Consider the following 14,953-nt stretch of genomic DNA (forward strand, 5'->3'; position numbering starts at 1 on the left):
AAAAAAAATTAGAGGAGGAAAAGTTAGTTTATTTGGGGTCTCATGGCTTCAAAGGTATCAGTCCATAGACAGCCAATTCCATTGTGTCCATCAACAACTAAAAATATTTTTTAAAAAAATGATTTGTTGCCATGTTGGAGAAAAACTGACTCTGCTGAATAACAAGAGAACAATATAGCTGTATCCTAAGTTGTCCCTTCCTAAAGGATTTCCGAGGATAATTTTGACCATAATTCCTGCCTAGTACACTGGTGTTAAAGTACAACCACTGCAGAGTGGAGCCAGAAAAAGGATTTGCAGAGGAAGTGATATTGAGTTGTCTAGTAAAGGATTAAATAGGCAATGAACAGAAAATATTCTTCCTGGGAATCATCATTGGTGTATATAAGAAAATAGGATGGCTCAAACAAGGAGAATTTTAGACTGACTGATGCACTGGCTATTTTCAGAGTTATAATTATGAATTCTGGGTTCAGGGAAAAATTCTAACCTCACCTTCAAATCAACTTTAATTCATGATATGGTGAACCATACAGATGAGAGTTGACAACATGCATTATCCAACAGTTTGACTGAGAAGTTTCTTATTATGCTGCTGCTGGAGTGTCATGCTAATCTCTGAGAGTCAAAGTCTCAACTGTCTAAATTCTATTCCAAATCTCTTGTCTTGATTACCCCTCTGGGGTATATAAAAGGAAAGTATTAGAAAAAGGGCCTTGAATAGTAAGTAGACTAATGTCAGTAATGAAGGACCTATAAGGTAGAATGAAAGGAATAAAGATAGGCAGAAAGAAGACAAAGGGGAAAGAAAAAGAGACTGTAGCTGTAAATCTAAAAGCCCCATGGTCAGACTTACTCCCCAGATTTGTTTTTACGTTTTTGTAAGTTAATTCATCTATGCAAATTGCCTCATTTTGATCAAAGTTTAAGTACACTGTTAGCCTACACAATGTGTTTTTGGATTAGATAAAGCATAGGGAGATGTATTTAAACAAACCAATAGTATAGACACATTCCAAACATCATCCAGATAGAAGAGATAATGTCAGTCTGAAGATCCTGGAAGATCAGACCACCATCAACTTCTAGAGATCTGCAATCAAAGAACTGAGTTCACTAGGCTGATGTTGCTATCCCACGCCTTCCTAGGCCACCCATCACAAAGTATCCTTTAAAAAAAGAGACTTCAAAAGCACTTCTAAATCTAGAGATAGCCTGAATTCTGCTCTGAGAATGTGTATCTTCACATTTCTCTTTCTAATGAACTCTTTCTCTTTGTTAAAATCTGACAAATCCTTAAATTATTTTCTGTAAAATGTCTAGAGCCTGGAAAGTTGAAATAGAGGTCTTGTCTCCTCTTCCTCTGGAAAGACCCTATGATGAAAGCACAGTTTGGTTTTGTTTTTTTTTTAAAGAGAGAGAGAAAGAGAATTTTAATATTTATTTTTTAGTTTTTGGCGGACACAACATCTTTGTATGTGGTGCTGAGGATTGAATCCGGGCCGCACGCATGCCAGGAGAGTGCACTACCACTTGAGCCACATCCTCAGCCCCCATTTTGGGTTTTGGACTGTCATAAATTATCATTATAGGTGTTTTAACAAGAAAGTAATGTAGATTTAGAAGTCTATGTGAGAGAAAAAACAGAATGAGCTAGATAAAAAGATAAAACAGACTGGCTGCTCCTGTTAGAATGCCACAGTGTGACAGAAACTGATGGGATCACCTCATTCTTTGCTTTCAGCTCCTCAGATGTGTGTGTTCGCGTGTGTGTGTGTGTGTGTGTGTGTGTGGATGTGTGTGTGATTCATACCATAGTCATGGGAAACTGATACCAAGCATTCATTCCATTCTTAATAGGAATCATTCTTTTCTTCAAAATATGTATAACCATGGCATCAATTAAAGATGTTGGTAAGCAGAGAATCCAAGGCAAGATAGGGGAAGAGTTTGAGAGCTATTTTATCAATTAGGTTAAATCAATGAATTACCCCTCTAGCAGTGTCTACAACTCTAGAGAGGAAAATCCTTATCCTCTAAATTTAATCCTTTTTCAATTGGCTATGGTCCTATCTGTAAGGTCTTTGTTTAGCATCTGGACAGCCATTTTAAATGACAACCTCCATTTTAAGAAAAAATTCACTTTCCCACCCAAGGGCATTTCTGAGAAAGCCTCACCACTCCCTCATACCAATACAACCCCTCACTGAAAAACCAGCCTCTACCTCAGAGCAAAGCCTGTCCAAGGAAGGGTCATGCCTTTGTCCTTGGAAAAACCCACAGAGCACTCCTAGGCACATTCCCACCCTGCTAAGTTGTGTATCTACAAATAACAGGAGAGATCTGCTGAGCCAGGTATCCCTGACTCAGTCAGGCTAGGTAGGGATCCATAGCAACCCCCTAGCAGCCACCAATCAGCATGAGACAGTATGAGACCTGGGATGCCAGATGACCCTCCCAGTAGTTTATGGTGGTTGATAACATATTGGAAAACCATGTAGTTCAGCACGTACACCCCTCTTGGCTCAAACCAATCAGTTCAAACCAATACCCCTTTTGTTCTGACCAATCACCCCTACCCAACTTGTTCCCGCCAGTGAATGTGCTAATCATGTTTTAGAGTTGTCATTTGATTTTCCCTCGGTGTGTGATGATTGCTATGATGTATGTGAAGTCCCTGCCCTCTCCAAAAAATGTATAAAAATGCTGCAAACCCTGGGCTCGGGGCCTCTCAGTGTCACCAGTTGTTGTGTGTGCACACAGAGGACTGAGCTAGCTCGAAATAAACACCTCTTTGCTGCTTACATGGATCTTGGGTCTCTGGTGGTCTTTGGGGGTCCTGAATCCGAGCATAACATCACCATCTGCATTCTTTCCTGCCCAAGGGCATATCACCACTCCCTCATACCAACCCCACCCTTAACTACCCGAATTAGGAGTCTCTAATCCTTGAGCCTGCCCTATAAAAGTCCCAACTCCCAAGCCTGTGTTGCCTCTCTCCATCTATACAGAGATGTCCTTTATTTGTCAGCTCTGACAAATTCACTGTGTATCTCTGCCTAGTCTCCAACTTTCATCTCCGGGTTCCTTGCTTTCCTTTCACTATCAACAGCCTGTTTCTGTTACCCTGCCCTGGTCTTTCACTGTCTAGGTGTCCTCACTGAATTTTTGTCCTACTCTATTCTTGTCTTTTTTGGTTTTTTTCTCTTTCCCCTTTTAATAATGGGGATTGAACCCATGAGTGCTGTTTTAGTCAGCTTTTTCACCACTGTGACCAAAAGTCCTGACAAGAACAATTTTAGAGGAGGAAAAGTTTATTTGGGGCTCACAGTTTCAGAGATTTCAGTCTACAAATGGCCGATTTCATTGCTTTGGGCCCAAGTGAGGCAGAACATCATGGCAAAAAGTGTGGAAGATGAAAGCAGCTCAGTAGACTGAAGAAGGAAGCAGAGAGAACTCGAAGTCTCCAGGGTCAAAATATATACCAGAAAGATATATGCCCCCAGGGACCCACATCCTCCAGCCACATCCTACCTTTGTATAATTACCACTCAGTCAATCCCTATCAGGGTTTTATATTTATTTATTTTAGTTGTAGGTAAACACAATACCTTTATTTAAATGTGGTGCTGAGGATCAAACCAACTCAGTGCCTCACACATGCTTGGCAAGTGCCCTACTGCAGACCCCACAACCCCAGCCCCTCTAACAGTGGTTTAACAGTGATTAGATTAAGGCTCTCATAACCCAATCATTTCAACTCTAAACTTTCATTGTCTCACACATGAGCTTTTAGGGGACACCTAATATCTAAGCCATAACAAATGCTCTACCAATGAAAAACCAGCCTCTACCTCAGAGCAAAGCCTGTCCAAGGAAGGGACATGACCTTTGTCCTTGGAAAAACCCATAGAGCACTCCTAGGCACATTCCCACCCTGCTAAGTTGTTTATCTACAAATAACAGAAGAGATCTGCTGAGCCAGGTGTCCCTGACTCAGTCAGGCTAGGTGGTGATCCATAGCAACCCCCTAGCAACCACCAATCAGCATGAGACAGGGAAATACCTAGGATACCAGATGACCCCCCAGTTTATGGTGATTGATAACATGTTGGGAAACCATGTAGTTCAGCACGTACACCTCTCTTGGCTTAAACCAATCAGTTCAAATGAATACCCCTTTTGTACTGACCAATCACCCCTACCCAACTTGTTCCCACCAGTGAATGTGCTAATCATGTTTTAGAGTTGTTATTTGATTTTCCCACAGTGTGTGATGATTTGCTATGATGTATGTGAAGTCCCTGCCCTCTCCAAAAAATGTATAAAAATGCTGCAAACCCTGGGCTTGGGGCCTCTCAGCGTCACCAGTTGCTGTGTGCACACGGAGGACTGAGCTAGCTCACAATAAACACCTCTTTGCTGTCTCTGGTGGTCTTTTGGGGGTCCCAAATTCGAGCATAACACCACCATGCTATTTTCCCTCCAATTTTTTTTTTTTTTTTTTTTTTTTGAGAGAGCATCTCACTAAATTGCTGAGCCTGGCCATGAATTTGCAATCCTCAATCTCATCCTCCTGAGTATCTGGTATTACTGGTGTGTGCCAGCCATCATGCTGGTTTTAATCTTGCTCACCTTTGAAGACCAGATGTCTGAAGGCTGAGAGTTTTTCTTTAGTTGGGCTAGCTGAAACTGGTTCGATTTTAGATGGCCAAACAAACCTTGTTTCTTTATTTTTTAGTTTTTGGTACTGGGGATTGAACTCAGAGGTGCTTAACCACTGAGTAACATCCCCAGCCCTATTTTCTATTTTATTTAGAGACAAAGTCTCACTGAGTTGCTCAGCATCTTGCCATTGCTGAGGCTGGCTTTGAACTTGCAATCCTCCTGCCTCAGCCACCCAGCCACTGGGTCTAATATCATTTTAATAAAAGACATATATACGCCTCCCTTTTATTATTCTCATTTCCTTTATATTTATAACCTCTGGACTCCCAAGGGATGGGAAATTTTATTCTTGGCCAAGAATAGAAGTTTCCTTCAATGCTCAAATATGCTCAGTCTTACTATTGGTTCTACAATTCTGGGAGGAAAAAAAGACCCAGTCTTTGGAGTAAAAAGTAGGTAATATATATATATATATATATATATATATATATATATATATATATATATTTTAAAGAGAGAGAAGAGAGAGAGAGAGAGATTTTTTAATATTTATTTTTTAGTTATTGGTGGACACAACATCTTTGTTTGTATGTGGTGTTGAGGATCGAACCCGGGCTGCACGCCTGCCAGGTGAGCGCGCTACCGCTTGAGCCACATCCCTAGCCCCAAAGTAGGTAATATTTTGAAGCTCCTGTTTTTAGACTGTACACAGACAAAAGTTCTGTTGGAACTTTTTTTTTAGAGAGAGAGAGAGAGAGAGAGAGAGAATTTTAATATTTATTTTTTAGTTTTCGGTGGACACAACATCTTTGTATGTGGTGCTGAGAATCGAGCCCGGGGCCGCAAGCATGCCAGGGGAGCGCGCTACCACTTGAGCCACATCCCCAGCCCCTCTGTTGGAACTTTCTATAAGTGACACATAATTATTCACTTTCTGAAATTCACTTATCTATCCACTGCTACCACTCTGGACTCTCACTTGGATTCTATTGTGTGTGTGTGTGTGTATTGAGCCCAGGCCTTGGACATACTAAGCACAGATTCTGAGTTTCATTAACATTTCTTTAGAATGTGCTCTGGACCTTGGGAACATTAATATTTCAATTTTCTGAGCTATACTTTCAGACCTCACCTGGGTTCTTGAAATGGCCTCCTAATTGGACCACTGCTTCGATCTGGATCTGTGTCCTTATTACATTTACCCTTCACATAGTAGTCAGAGGAATCATCATTTCTCAAAACTCTCCAATGGCTTATTCTTTCATTCTAAGTAAACATCAGGGTTCTAACTAGGAGATTGTGCATGATGCCAGTGAAGCCAGATTTAAAGATAGGTAGTGTAGTTAGGTAAATTGGGTCTAATATGGAGTAAAATAGAAAATGAAGGCCATGTTGAGAATGGAGCCCAGGAAAGCAGAGTAGCACTTGGAAAATTGAAATATTAATGTTCCCAAGGTCCAGAGCACATTCTTAAGAAATATTAATGAAACAGCTCCCAGCAAACAGGGAGATGCTAATCAAAAGGCCTCCAGGCCCTTTCTGCCCAAGATTACTCCTCAGGCCCTTCTGCCCCTCACCTTTTGGGTCTCCCCACCTACATTCTATCACTGCAAGATAACAACAAAGGACAGGAACCTGATAGAAATGCGGGAAAGCTGAAAGAAGACCTTAGCTATAAAAGAGGGACGGCCTCACCCTTCCAAGGATTCCACCTCTTGGGTCCTTTTCTTCCTCCTGGGAGAAGTCTTTTCTGTTGTCCTTTAATAAAGCTTCTACTTTACACTCTAAACTTGCCTTGGCGTGCTTCTCTGGTGTTATACTTCAGCATTGCAGAAGCAAGGACTCGTCACCGTCACCGGTAAACAGCGGTAACATCAGGATCTGCATTTCCCTTTCTCCTTACTCTTTCTTACCTTCTTACCAGTCCCCAGGTGGGTTAAGCATTGTCCAACCTCAGGGTCTTTACACTGTTCACTCTGATTGACATTTTCCCCAGTTACCCACTTTTGGGGGGGTAGGGGTCTGAGATCAACTGTTGGCTAATCTTAAAGGCCTTCCTTGACCATCTTATGTAAACTAGTGCCCCTCACACCAATACACTCTATTCCCTTTTCTCTGTTTTTTCTTCATAGCACTTATCACCACCTCCACTTTTACTGTGATATATTTGCTTATCATCTCTCACTCCATCCACCCCAGCCCACTAAGAATCTAAGTTTCAGGAAAGGATGGGCTTTGTTTGGATCACACTCACACTTAGCAGTGTCTGGTATTTTGCAGATATTTTTCTTGAATGAATGAACCGCAGTCAGTTTTGGCTTTGAAACTTCACACCATCTTCTGGTTCCTTTCTCTTCAAACACAGGGACAGATCACTGATGCCATTTTCCCAAGCATGAAGAGCTAGTAGCTAGCCTTTTTTTTTTTTTTTAGAGAGAGAGAATTTTAATATTTATTTTTTAGTTTTTGGCAGACACAACATCTTTGTTTGTATGTGGTGCTGAGGATCGAACCCGGGACTCACGCATGCCAGGTGAGCGCGCTACCGCTTGAGCCACATCCCCAGCCCCTAGTAGCTAGCCTTTACTGGGTACTTATTTGGTCATGTACATTGCTTAGAGCTTTACATGAATTTTCTTATTTGATCCTAACAATGAAGGCGGTAAGTACTCTCTCACTGTACTGATGAGCAACTGATGCACAAAGGGTAAATAACTTACTAATCATGGTTATGACTGGCACTCAAGCAGCTTTAGTCTAAACTTGTGCTCTTTGTCAAAAGTTTGAGTGACAAAAGTTTTAGTGAGACTTTGGACTCACGGATAAGTAACGACAAGAAAAGTAAGAGGGCATAATAAAGATGACCTTAGAAGAGAATATTTTGAAGGTGTTTATCCTTCCATCTAAAAGTTTTCAATGTAAGTTTAAATAGTTGCAATGTAAATTCTAGCAAATTATACACACTGATAATTAAAAACTGTGAAATCACTTTTTATAATAATCCAACAGAAAGTATATAACAATTGAATAAACACTCTCATCCATTAAAAAATACATAAATGAGCTTTCAACATCATTCTCCCCACCCTACCCCAGTAGGCACAGAATTTTATTTAGAAAAGCAAGGGGAGAATGCAGGCCATCCCAAGAGTAAGAGACATCCTTTGGGGTAAAGTAAGAAATACACATTCGGGGGAGAATTAATCTTGAGTCAGAACCTTTGAGGTGAGAAAAGTAATACACATTCAAGGGAGAATGTGACCCCTCTCTAGAAGGCAAGACAGTCTTAACATTGCTCCTTTATCATCTCTAACTTATATTTAGGTTCTTTCCCCCCAAGTTATCCAAATGTAATTAATGTTTGAAAAACATTTTATTGATCACTTCTTTACAATAAAAATATGCTTGAAAGTAAAATTTTTAACAATTCCCTGTAACTTATGGTTCTAGGTATTAGAAAGAATTCTGAATTATCATTGCAATTTAGTATATAGCTAGTCAAAACAACACAATTACAAATTGTGATAATACAGAAACATAAGTGGTATAATTCTATTGAGAAAGCATTTCTTATGTCTGGGGATGAAGCTCAGTTGGTAGAGGGCTTGAATAACATGTATAAAGCCCTAAAATAGATGGGGCTTTCCTATCAATTAATTCATGCACCTAGGTGAGTATTGCTTACTGATAAATCAACAGGATTCAGTTTCAATTCCATTCCTTTTTTGTTTTAATAAACACAAGGCTAAGAAATATTCAAATAAATAAGAATATGAAAATGCTAGTTGTTTTGTTTTAGTAATGTCAATCAATTTTGGGGCTTTTTTCTGAGTTATAGTCCCAAAATTAAAAGTGATATTTCATTAGCTGACAATTCAATTAGGTCAGCCATCAATTTTGCTGTAAATAAAGAACTGGAGAACATCTGATTTGCAAAATAATTTGTTATCTTATTATTATAATCATTTGCTTTTTAAAAAAATTCGAGACAGAGTCTTCCTAAGTTGCTGAGTCTGGCCCTGAACTTGTGATGCTCCTGCCTCAGCCTCCAGAGTCGCAGTATCACTAATTTAAATAGATTTAGTTAAATTTATTGTTTAAAAAAATTAGGCAACTTAGCAACACCAGTCTATAGAACCAATTAACCAAATTAGATTTACTTTTGTTCAGAAAAATTCTGACTTCGGTTTTCAAGTAAAATAAATGTGTTGACAGGTGTCGCAGTGACACATTTCACTTCTGAATTCCAAGACAGAAATGGCACTGAGACTTGATCAGAGTTTGTTTGTCCCCTAAAGACAGGACTTTCGTTTCAGGTATTTCTAACCTACCCTATTCTTGCCTTACCCCAGGGCACAATTGGGCAAAATGCCACTTCCAAGTACACTTGGGGTGGATGAAGTAAGGTCTGCAAGTGAAATTCTCATTGCTACCGTCATTCTCATCTAATACACTTGAAGTCAGAACACGCCAATATAGGCCAAAACACTCCATGTGCAATGCCTCGCCTCGTTCTTCTGGTATCCCAGGGATGCACCTACCGCAGCTGGACAGCACGAGCCAACAGCAAAGATTTTGACAGCCTGGGACGCCTACTATACTCGCCCATTCTTCCCAGCCACCTCTGGGCGCGGATGGCGGCCCACTGGGTCGGCGACTGCTAAACCCAGAATTTCTTTTTTTTTTTTTTAATTTTTTTTTTTTTAGTTGTAGATGAACACAATATCTTCACTTTTATTTATTTATTTTTATGTGGTGCTGGGGATCGAACCCAGGGCCTCATGAATGCGACGCAAGCGCTCTGCCACTGAGCCACAACCCCAGCCCCTAAACCCAGAATTTCTGTCAGCTCGTCCCAGCTCAGGAAAGCACAGAATATGCCGCAGCCCATTCTAGGCAACCAAGGCCCCAAAACCTAAAGGAATTGGCACTAGAGAGGTTAGAAAGCCCCGCCCCCGGCCGCGGTATAAAGCCCAGGAGGAAATCCAGAACCCTGGGCAGGAACCCAAAGTCGAGGGGCGGGGGATGGATGTAGGTGCAACGCAAGCTCAGCCAGGGCCGGAACTCAGCGTCTGGGCTCCCTCCCCGTTTGAGCCGGAAGTGAGGAAGGTGGGGCTGGTCCTTTCCTATGAGAAACTAGAAGTCCCCAGCGGGTGGAGGCAAGAAGAGGAGTGCTTTTGCGACACTGCCGGCTGCGCGGAGGGGCTGGTATGGGGGCGGGTGTCTGTGTAGAGGCACTCGGAAGGGACCCATATCGCTGTGGCACCGCGGGGACTCTTTGAGAGGACGGGTGTCAGTGTGGCACCGGTGCACGCCGAAGGAGCCGGTGGAACCGGGTGGCCATGGGGATGTCGGCGTCGCTGGACGCCATGTGGGAGATGCCCGCAGAGAAGCGTATCTTCGGGGCGGTGTTGCTCTTTTCCTGGACAGTGTATCTTTGGGAGACCTTCCTAGCACAGCGGCAGGTGAGCCTAGACAGGGCCCACCTGAACTCAACACCCGCCAGCCCTAGGCCAGGCTCGGAATGGACCCTAAGTCCTAGATGTTTGCTCGGGTCCTAGCACCAGTTTCAACCCCGTAACCCTTGCTGGGCCTTCTAACTTGGCCCTATGGCGGACTTGGCTTTTAGGGGTTCTTGGTACCTCAGGGAAGTTTTTCGTGAGACCCTAGGGCCTTAAGAAAGGAAAAGGTAGCCCCCTCAAGTTTGAGCTTATGCCTGCCCTACAGCCTCTTTGGTTCTTTGGGTGCAGACCCAGGCTCCTTTATCTTTGATGTAAGCCTTCAAAAGAAAGCTGCTGACATATTCGAATCACAACTTCCCCATGATATATATTCGTGTTATCCTGCTCAACCACAGGATTAGGAAATCATTTTCTGAAAATAAAGATGTTGCAATTCTTCCAAGGACTGACACTCTCTATTTTCTTTTTGATAAATTTTTCATATTTTTTCTTTAGTTGTAGGTGGACACAGTACATTTATTTTCATATGATGCTGAGGATGGAACCCAGTGCCTCACGCGTGCCAGTTGAGCGCTCTACCACAAAGCCACAACCCCCTGCCCATCCTTTTTTTCTTTTTCTTTTTTTTTAATGAATATTTTATTTTTTAGTTGTAGATGGACACAATATCTTTATTTTATTTTTATGTGGTGTTGAGGATCGAACCCAAGGCATCGCTCGTGCTAGGCGAGCGCTCTACCTCTGAGCCACAACCCCATCCCCCTTTTTTCTTTTTAATCTCCTTAAAGTACGTATGTTTTTGCTAAAAAGTATTATATTTACATTATTTTCGTTAAAAAATTTTTAAAATAGTATCCTAGTGGCACACACCTTTGGCCCCAGCTACTCTGGAGGTGGAGGCAGGAAGAGCAAAACTTGGAGGCCACTATGGGCAATTATTTATTATGAATCTGTCTCAAAATCTTAGAGGGTTGGGGGGGGGGCGGTAATCCCAGCAACTGGACCGTCTTTAAAAAATAAAAAGAGCTGGGCATGAAGCTCAGGGGCAAAGCGTCCCTGGGTTCATTTCTCTGTAACAAATAAAAAATGTGAGGTGGGGATGGGGTTTGAAGATGTAGCTTACCGGTTGAGCACTTGACTAGCATGCCTCAGTCCGTGGGTTCAATCTCCAGCACTGGTGGGCAGGGAGGGGGGGAGTAGAAGGCAAAAATTACTTAATAACAGCTCTCTAAAGATAATCCTAATAAATAGCTTGAAAAATTAGAGATCTGAACTTTTTTCCCCCAGTACTGGGGATTGAACCCTGTAACTCTTTAAGATTGAGTTACGTCCCCAGCACTTTAAAACAAACAAAAAAATTGAGACAGGGTCTTGCTAAATTGCTGAGGCTGGCCTGGAACTTTGGATCTTCCTGCCTCAGCCTCCTGAGTAGCTGGGATTACAGGCATGGATCACCTCACCTGACTGAGATCTGAACTTTTAGTACTGGGGATTGATGCCAGGGATGCTTTACCATTGAGTTACATCCCCAGTCCTTTTTATTTTTTATTTGAGAGAGGGTCTTGCTACATTGCCCAGACTGGCCTTGAATTTGTGATCCTCCTGCCTTAGCTTCTTGAGTTCCTGGGATTACAGGCATGTATCACTGTGGGTGACTAGATCAGAATTTTTAAATGAGTTTAAATGTTTAAATGAGTTTAATTGACATTTTATTGCAGTCTTTCACTGTTGATTGCTTTATTTAGAATCTTCTGTGTTATCACTGATGATGTAAAAACCTTTCTAACTGTTCTCTCTTGAGCATTTCAGTCCTTTCTCTTTTCAAATTTTTTTTCTCAATTTACATTCTACATGAATTTATAAACAGTTTTAATTTTTTTCTCAATAAGCTATTGACCATCTATCTGTCTTACTTTAATAATAAGCCTTAATAACTACTTATTACTAAGTAGTCAGAGTAACTACTTTTCAGTAGTGCCTGTACTGAATTATGCATTATTTAATGCCCTCAACTTTTATTGACATACAATATATAGAGAAAGCATTTGTTGCAAAACCATTGTAGAAGATGTTTCTGTCCTATTTTTTTGGTATCTGCTTCCTGTGGTATGTCTCATGAGCCAAAATTACCTTTTAAAATTTGGCATAATGAGAAAATTGATCTTAGAGACCTGATAATTTCTTTGATTCCTTAAATCTCTCTTAATTTGGACCAAATTTAATGACTAGCAACAATATCTGTTATTGCTTGTGGTTAATATGTTATTATATGTTAATATGGTTAATATGCTTCTCTTTTTCACAGTTTTTTTTTTCTGTATTATAGGACATAGTCATACCCAGAAAGAGTGGCACCCTTGTGATGTTAAAACTTTGGTTTACATATGTAAAGTGAAGTGTGAGGATAATCCTGATTTTTGTTCTTTGTAGTCAGCTAGCCTCATATTCTCTTGTTCTGCCTTTAACTTTTCTGCATCAGTTGTTTCAGTAATCAGTGTATGTGACCAAATGTAGTATTTTCGTATATATGAAACACTCTGCAGATGTGCAGATTAAGTGGCAAGTTAATGCTATAAACTATTCAATGTAAGATCATAAATTACTATTGTAATAAACAATTGACTGTTTTGTTAAAGTGTTTTCTTTAAAATATTTCAGAGAAGAATATATAAAACAACAACTCGTGTACCCCCGGAGTTAGGACAGATCATGGATGCTGAAACATTTGAGAAATCTCGACTGTATCAACTGGATAAAAGTACTTTCAGCTTCTGGTCAGGACTCTATTCAGAAGTTGAAGGCACTGTGAGTAATTTACATCTTGGAAAGATGGTCTCTCAAATTATTTAATACTTTGCAATGTTCTCATTTTTGTATTTTTATGACACAAAAGAGGGTACTATTCCTACCAGTCCCACAGTGCTTTCCTAACCTTTAGCGTTACTATTTTTTACCCACTTGGGACACTTTTATGTCATAAGCATGATCTGATATTTATGATTTCAGTAGCTATCGAGATCTAATTCACATTTCATAAATTCACCCTTTAAAATGCACAATTTGAGTGTTTTATTATAATTATACAAATAGTGTGATTCATTACAACATTCTTACACACACATAACATAATTTGGTAAATTTTTTTTGCCTAGTACTTTCTGTTTTCTCCTCTCCTCTCGCTCCTTGGCCCACTTCTTTACCGTACTAGCCTCTCTTTTTTCTGAGATTCTCCTTTTTTTTTTTCCTCTTTTTTTCTAACTCCCATATATGAGAGAAAACATATGACTTTTGACTTTCTGAGTCTGGCTTATGTCACTTAACATGATGCCCTTAGATTCCAGGCATTTTCTTGCAAATGACATAATTTTGTTCTTTATAGCTGAATAAAACTCCATCGTGGGGCTGGGGTTGTGGCTTAGTGGTAGAGCGCTCCCCTAGCATGCATGAGGTTCTGGGTTCAATTCTCAGCACCACATAAAAATAAAATAAAGGTACTATGTTCACCTACAACTAAAAAATAAATAAACTCCAGGGGCTGGGGTTGTGGCTCATTGGTAGAGTGCTCGCCTAGCACATGCAAGGCCCTGGGTTCAATCCTCAGCACCACATAAAAGTAAATATATTAAAAATAGAGGCATTGTGTCCAACTGCAAATAAAAAAATGTTTAAAAAAAAACTCCATTGTGTATATATGTCATATTTTCTTTATGGACACTTACAATGGTTCCAACTTGGCTATTTTGAATTGCACTGCTAAATATATGGGTTTGCATGTATATCTATAATATGCTGACATTAATTCTTCTGGATAAATACTGAAGAGTGGGATAATTTTGTTATTGATAGTAATGGGTGTGGAATAAAAGAATCTGAAACATATCGGGCATGGTGGCACACACCTGTAATACCAGTAACTTGTGAGGCTGAGGCCATCGCCAGAGAATCACAAGTTTGAGGCCAGTCTGGGCAACTTAGAGAGAACCCTGTCCCAAAATCAAAAAGAAAAAAGGCTGGGGATATTGGTCAGTGGTAGAGCCGCTCTGGTTTCGATCCCTAGTACTGCAAAAGAAAGAAAGAAAAAAAAAAAAGGCAGATACATAACTGCATAGTCAGTTGACATACGATGATTTTCACCTGCAGGCCAGTTGTGACAAAGGACCTTACTATGTGTGTTAATCTTTTTGTTGTTGTGCTATGGTGGAGATTGAACCCATGGCTTTGTGCATGCAAGGCAAGCACTCTACCAACTGAGCTATATCCCTAGCCTGCCAAAGGAATCTTTCTGAAGCAGTTTTGATCTTGTTATTCTATATAAAATCTTTCAGGGGGTTGGGGATATAGCTCAGTTGGTAGAGTGCCTGCCTAGCATTCATAAGTCCCTGGGTTCAATCCCCAGCACCACCAGAAAAAAAAATCTTTCACTGGTTTGCTGTTTCCATTAGGATAAAGTACAAACTTCCTGGTTTGGTTTATGAGGTCCTTTTCAATCTGGCCATAGAGTCTTTTTTTTTTTTTTTTGGATAGTTTTTTAGTTGTCACTGAACCTTTATTTTGCTTATTTATATGCAGTGATGAGAATTGAACCCAGTGCCTCACACATGCTAGGTAACCCCAGCCCTGGCCACAGATCCTTGAGGCTCATCTTTTTGTTCCTTCCCCTTGAATCTTCTTTCCCCTTCTTTATTGACGATCCTATACCGAGATTGGCTTCCTAGGACTTGGCATGTTTTTTCATGCTGGTATCTCTGCCTAAGGTGCCATTTTCCTCATGTTTCATGACCACCTTCTCAGTGGAGGTTGGTTAATCCTTGTTCTTCCCTTAG

General features: G+C 40.6%; 1 protein-coding gene across 2 annotated transcripts in view; it reads left to right on the forward strand.

Moving 5' to 3' along the window:
* The first annotated feature begins 9,782 nt into the window (after window positions 1–9,782).
* Zmpste24 (zinc metallopeptidase STE24) overlaps window positions 9,783–14,953 on the forward strand; it is a 42,638-nt gene continuing 37,467 nt past the window's right edge. Inside the window, exons 1-2 of one of the 2 annotated variants that reach the window (XM_078026020.1) lie at window positions 9,783–10,133; window positions 12,767–12,935. In XM_078026020.1, the coding sequence (XP_077882146.1) occupies window positions 12,840–12,935 (96 nt within the window). In that variant the 5' untranslated portion in view covers window positions 9,783–10,133; window positions 12,767–12,839. The remainder of the gene's footprint in view (window positions 10,134–12,766; window positions 12,936–14,953) is intronic. The other variant, XM_005317865.4, reaches the window with a different exon arrangement.

Source organism: Ictidomys tridecemlineatus, chromosome 11 (genome assembly GCF_052094955.1).
Source record: "Ictidomys tridecemlineatus isolate mIctTri1 chromosome 11, mIctTri1.hap1, whole genome shotgun sequence".
Taxonomy (NCBI): domain Eukaryota; kingdom Metazoa; phylum Chordata; class Mammalia; order Rodentia; family Sciuridae; genus Ictidomys; species Ictidomys tridecemlineatus.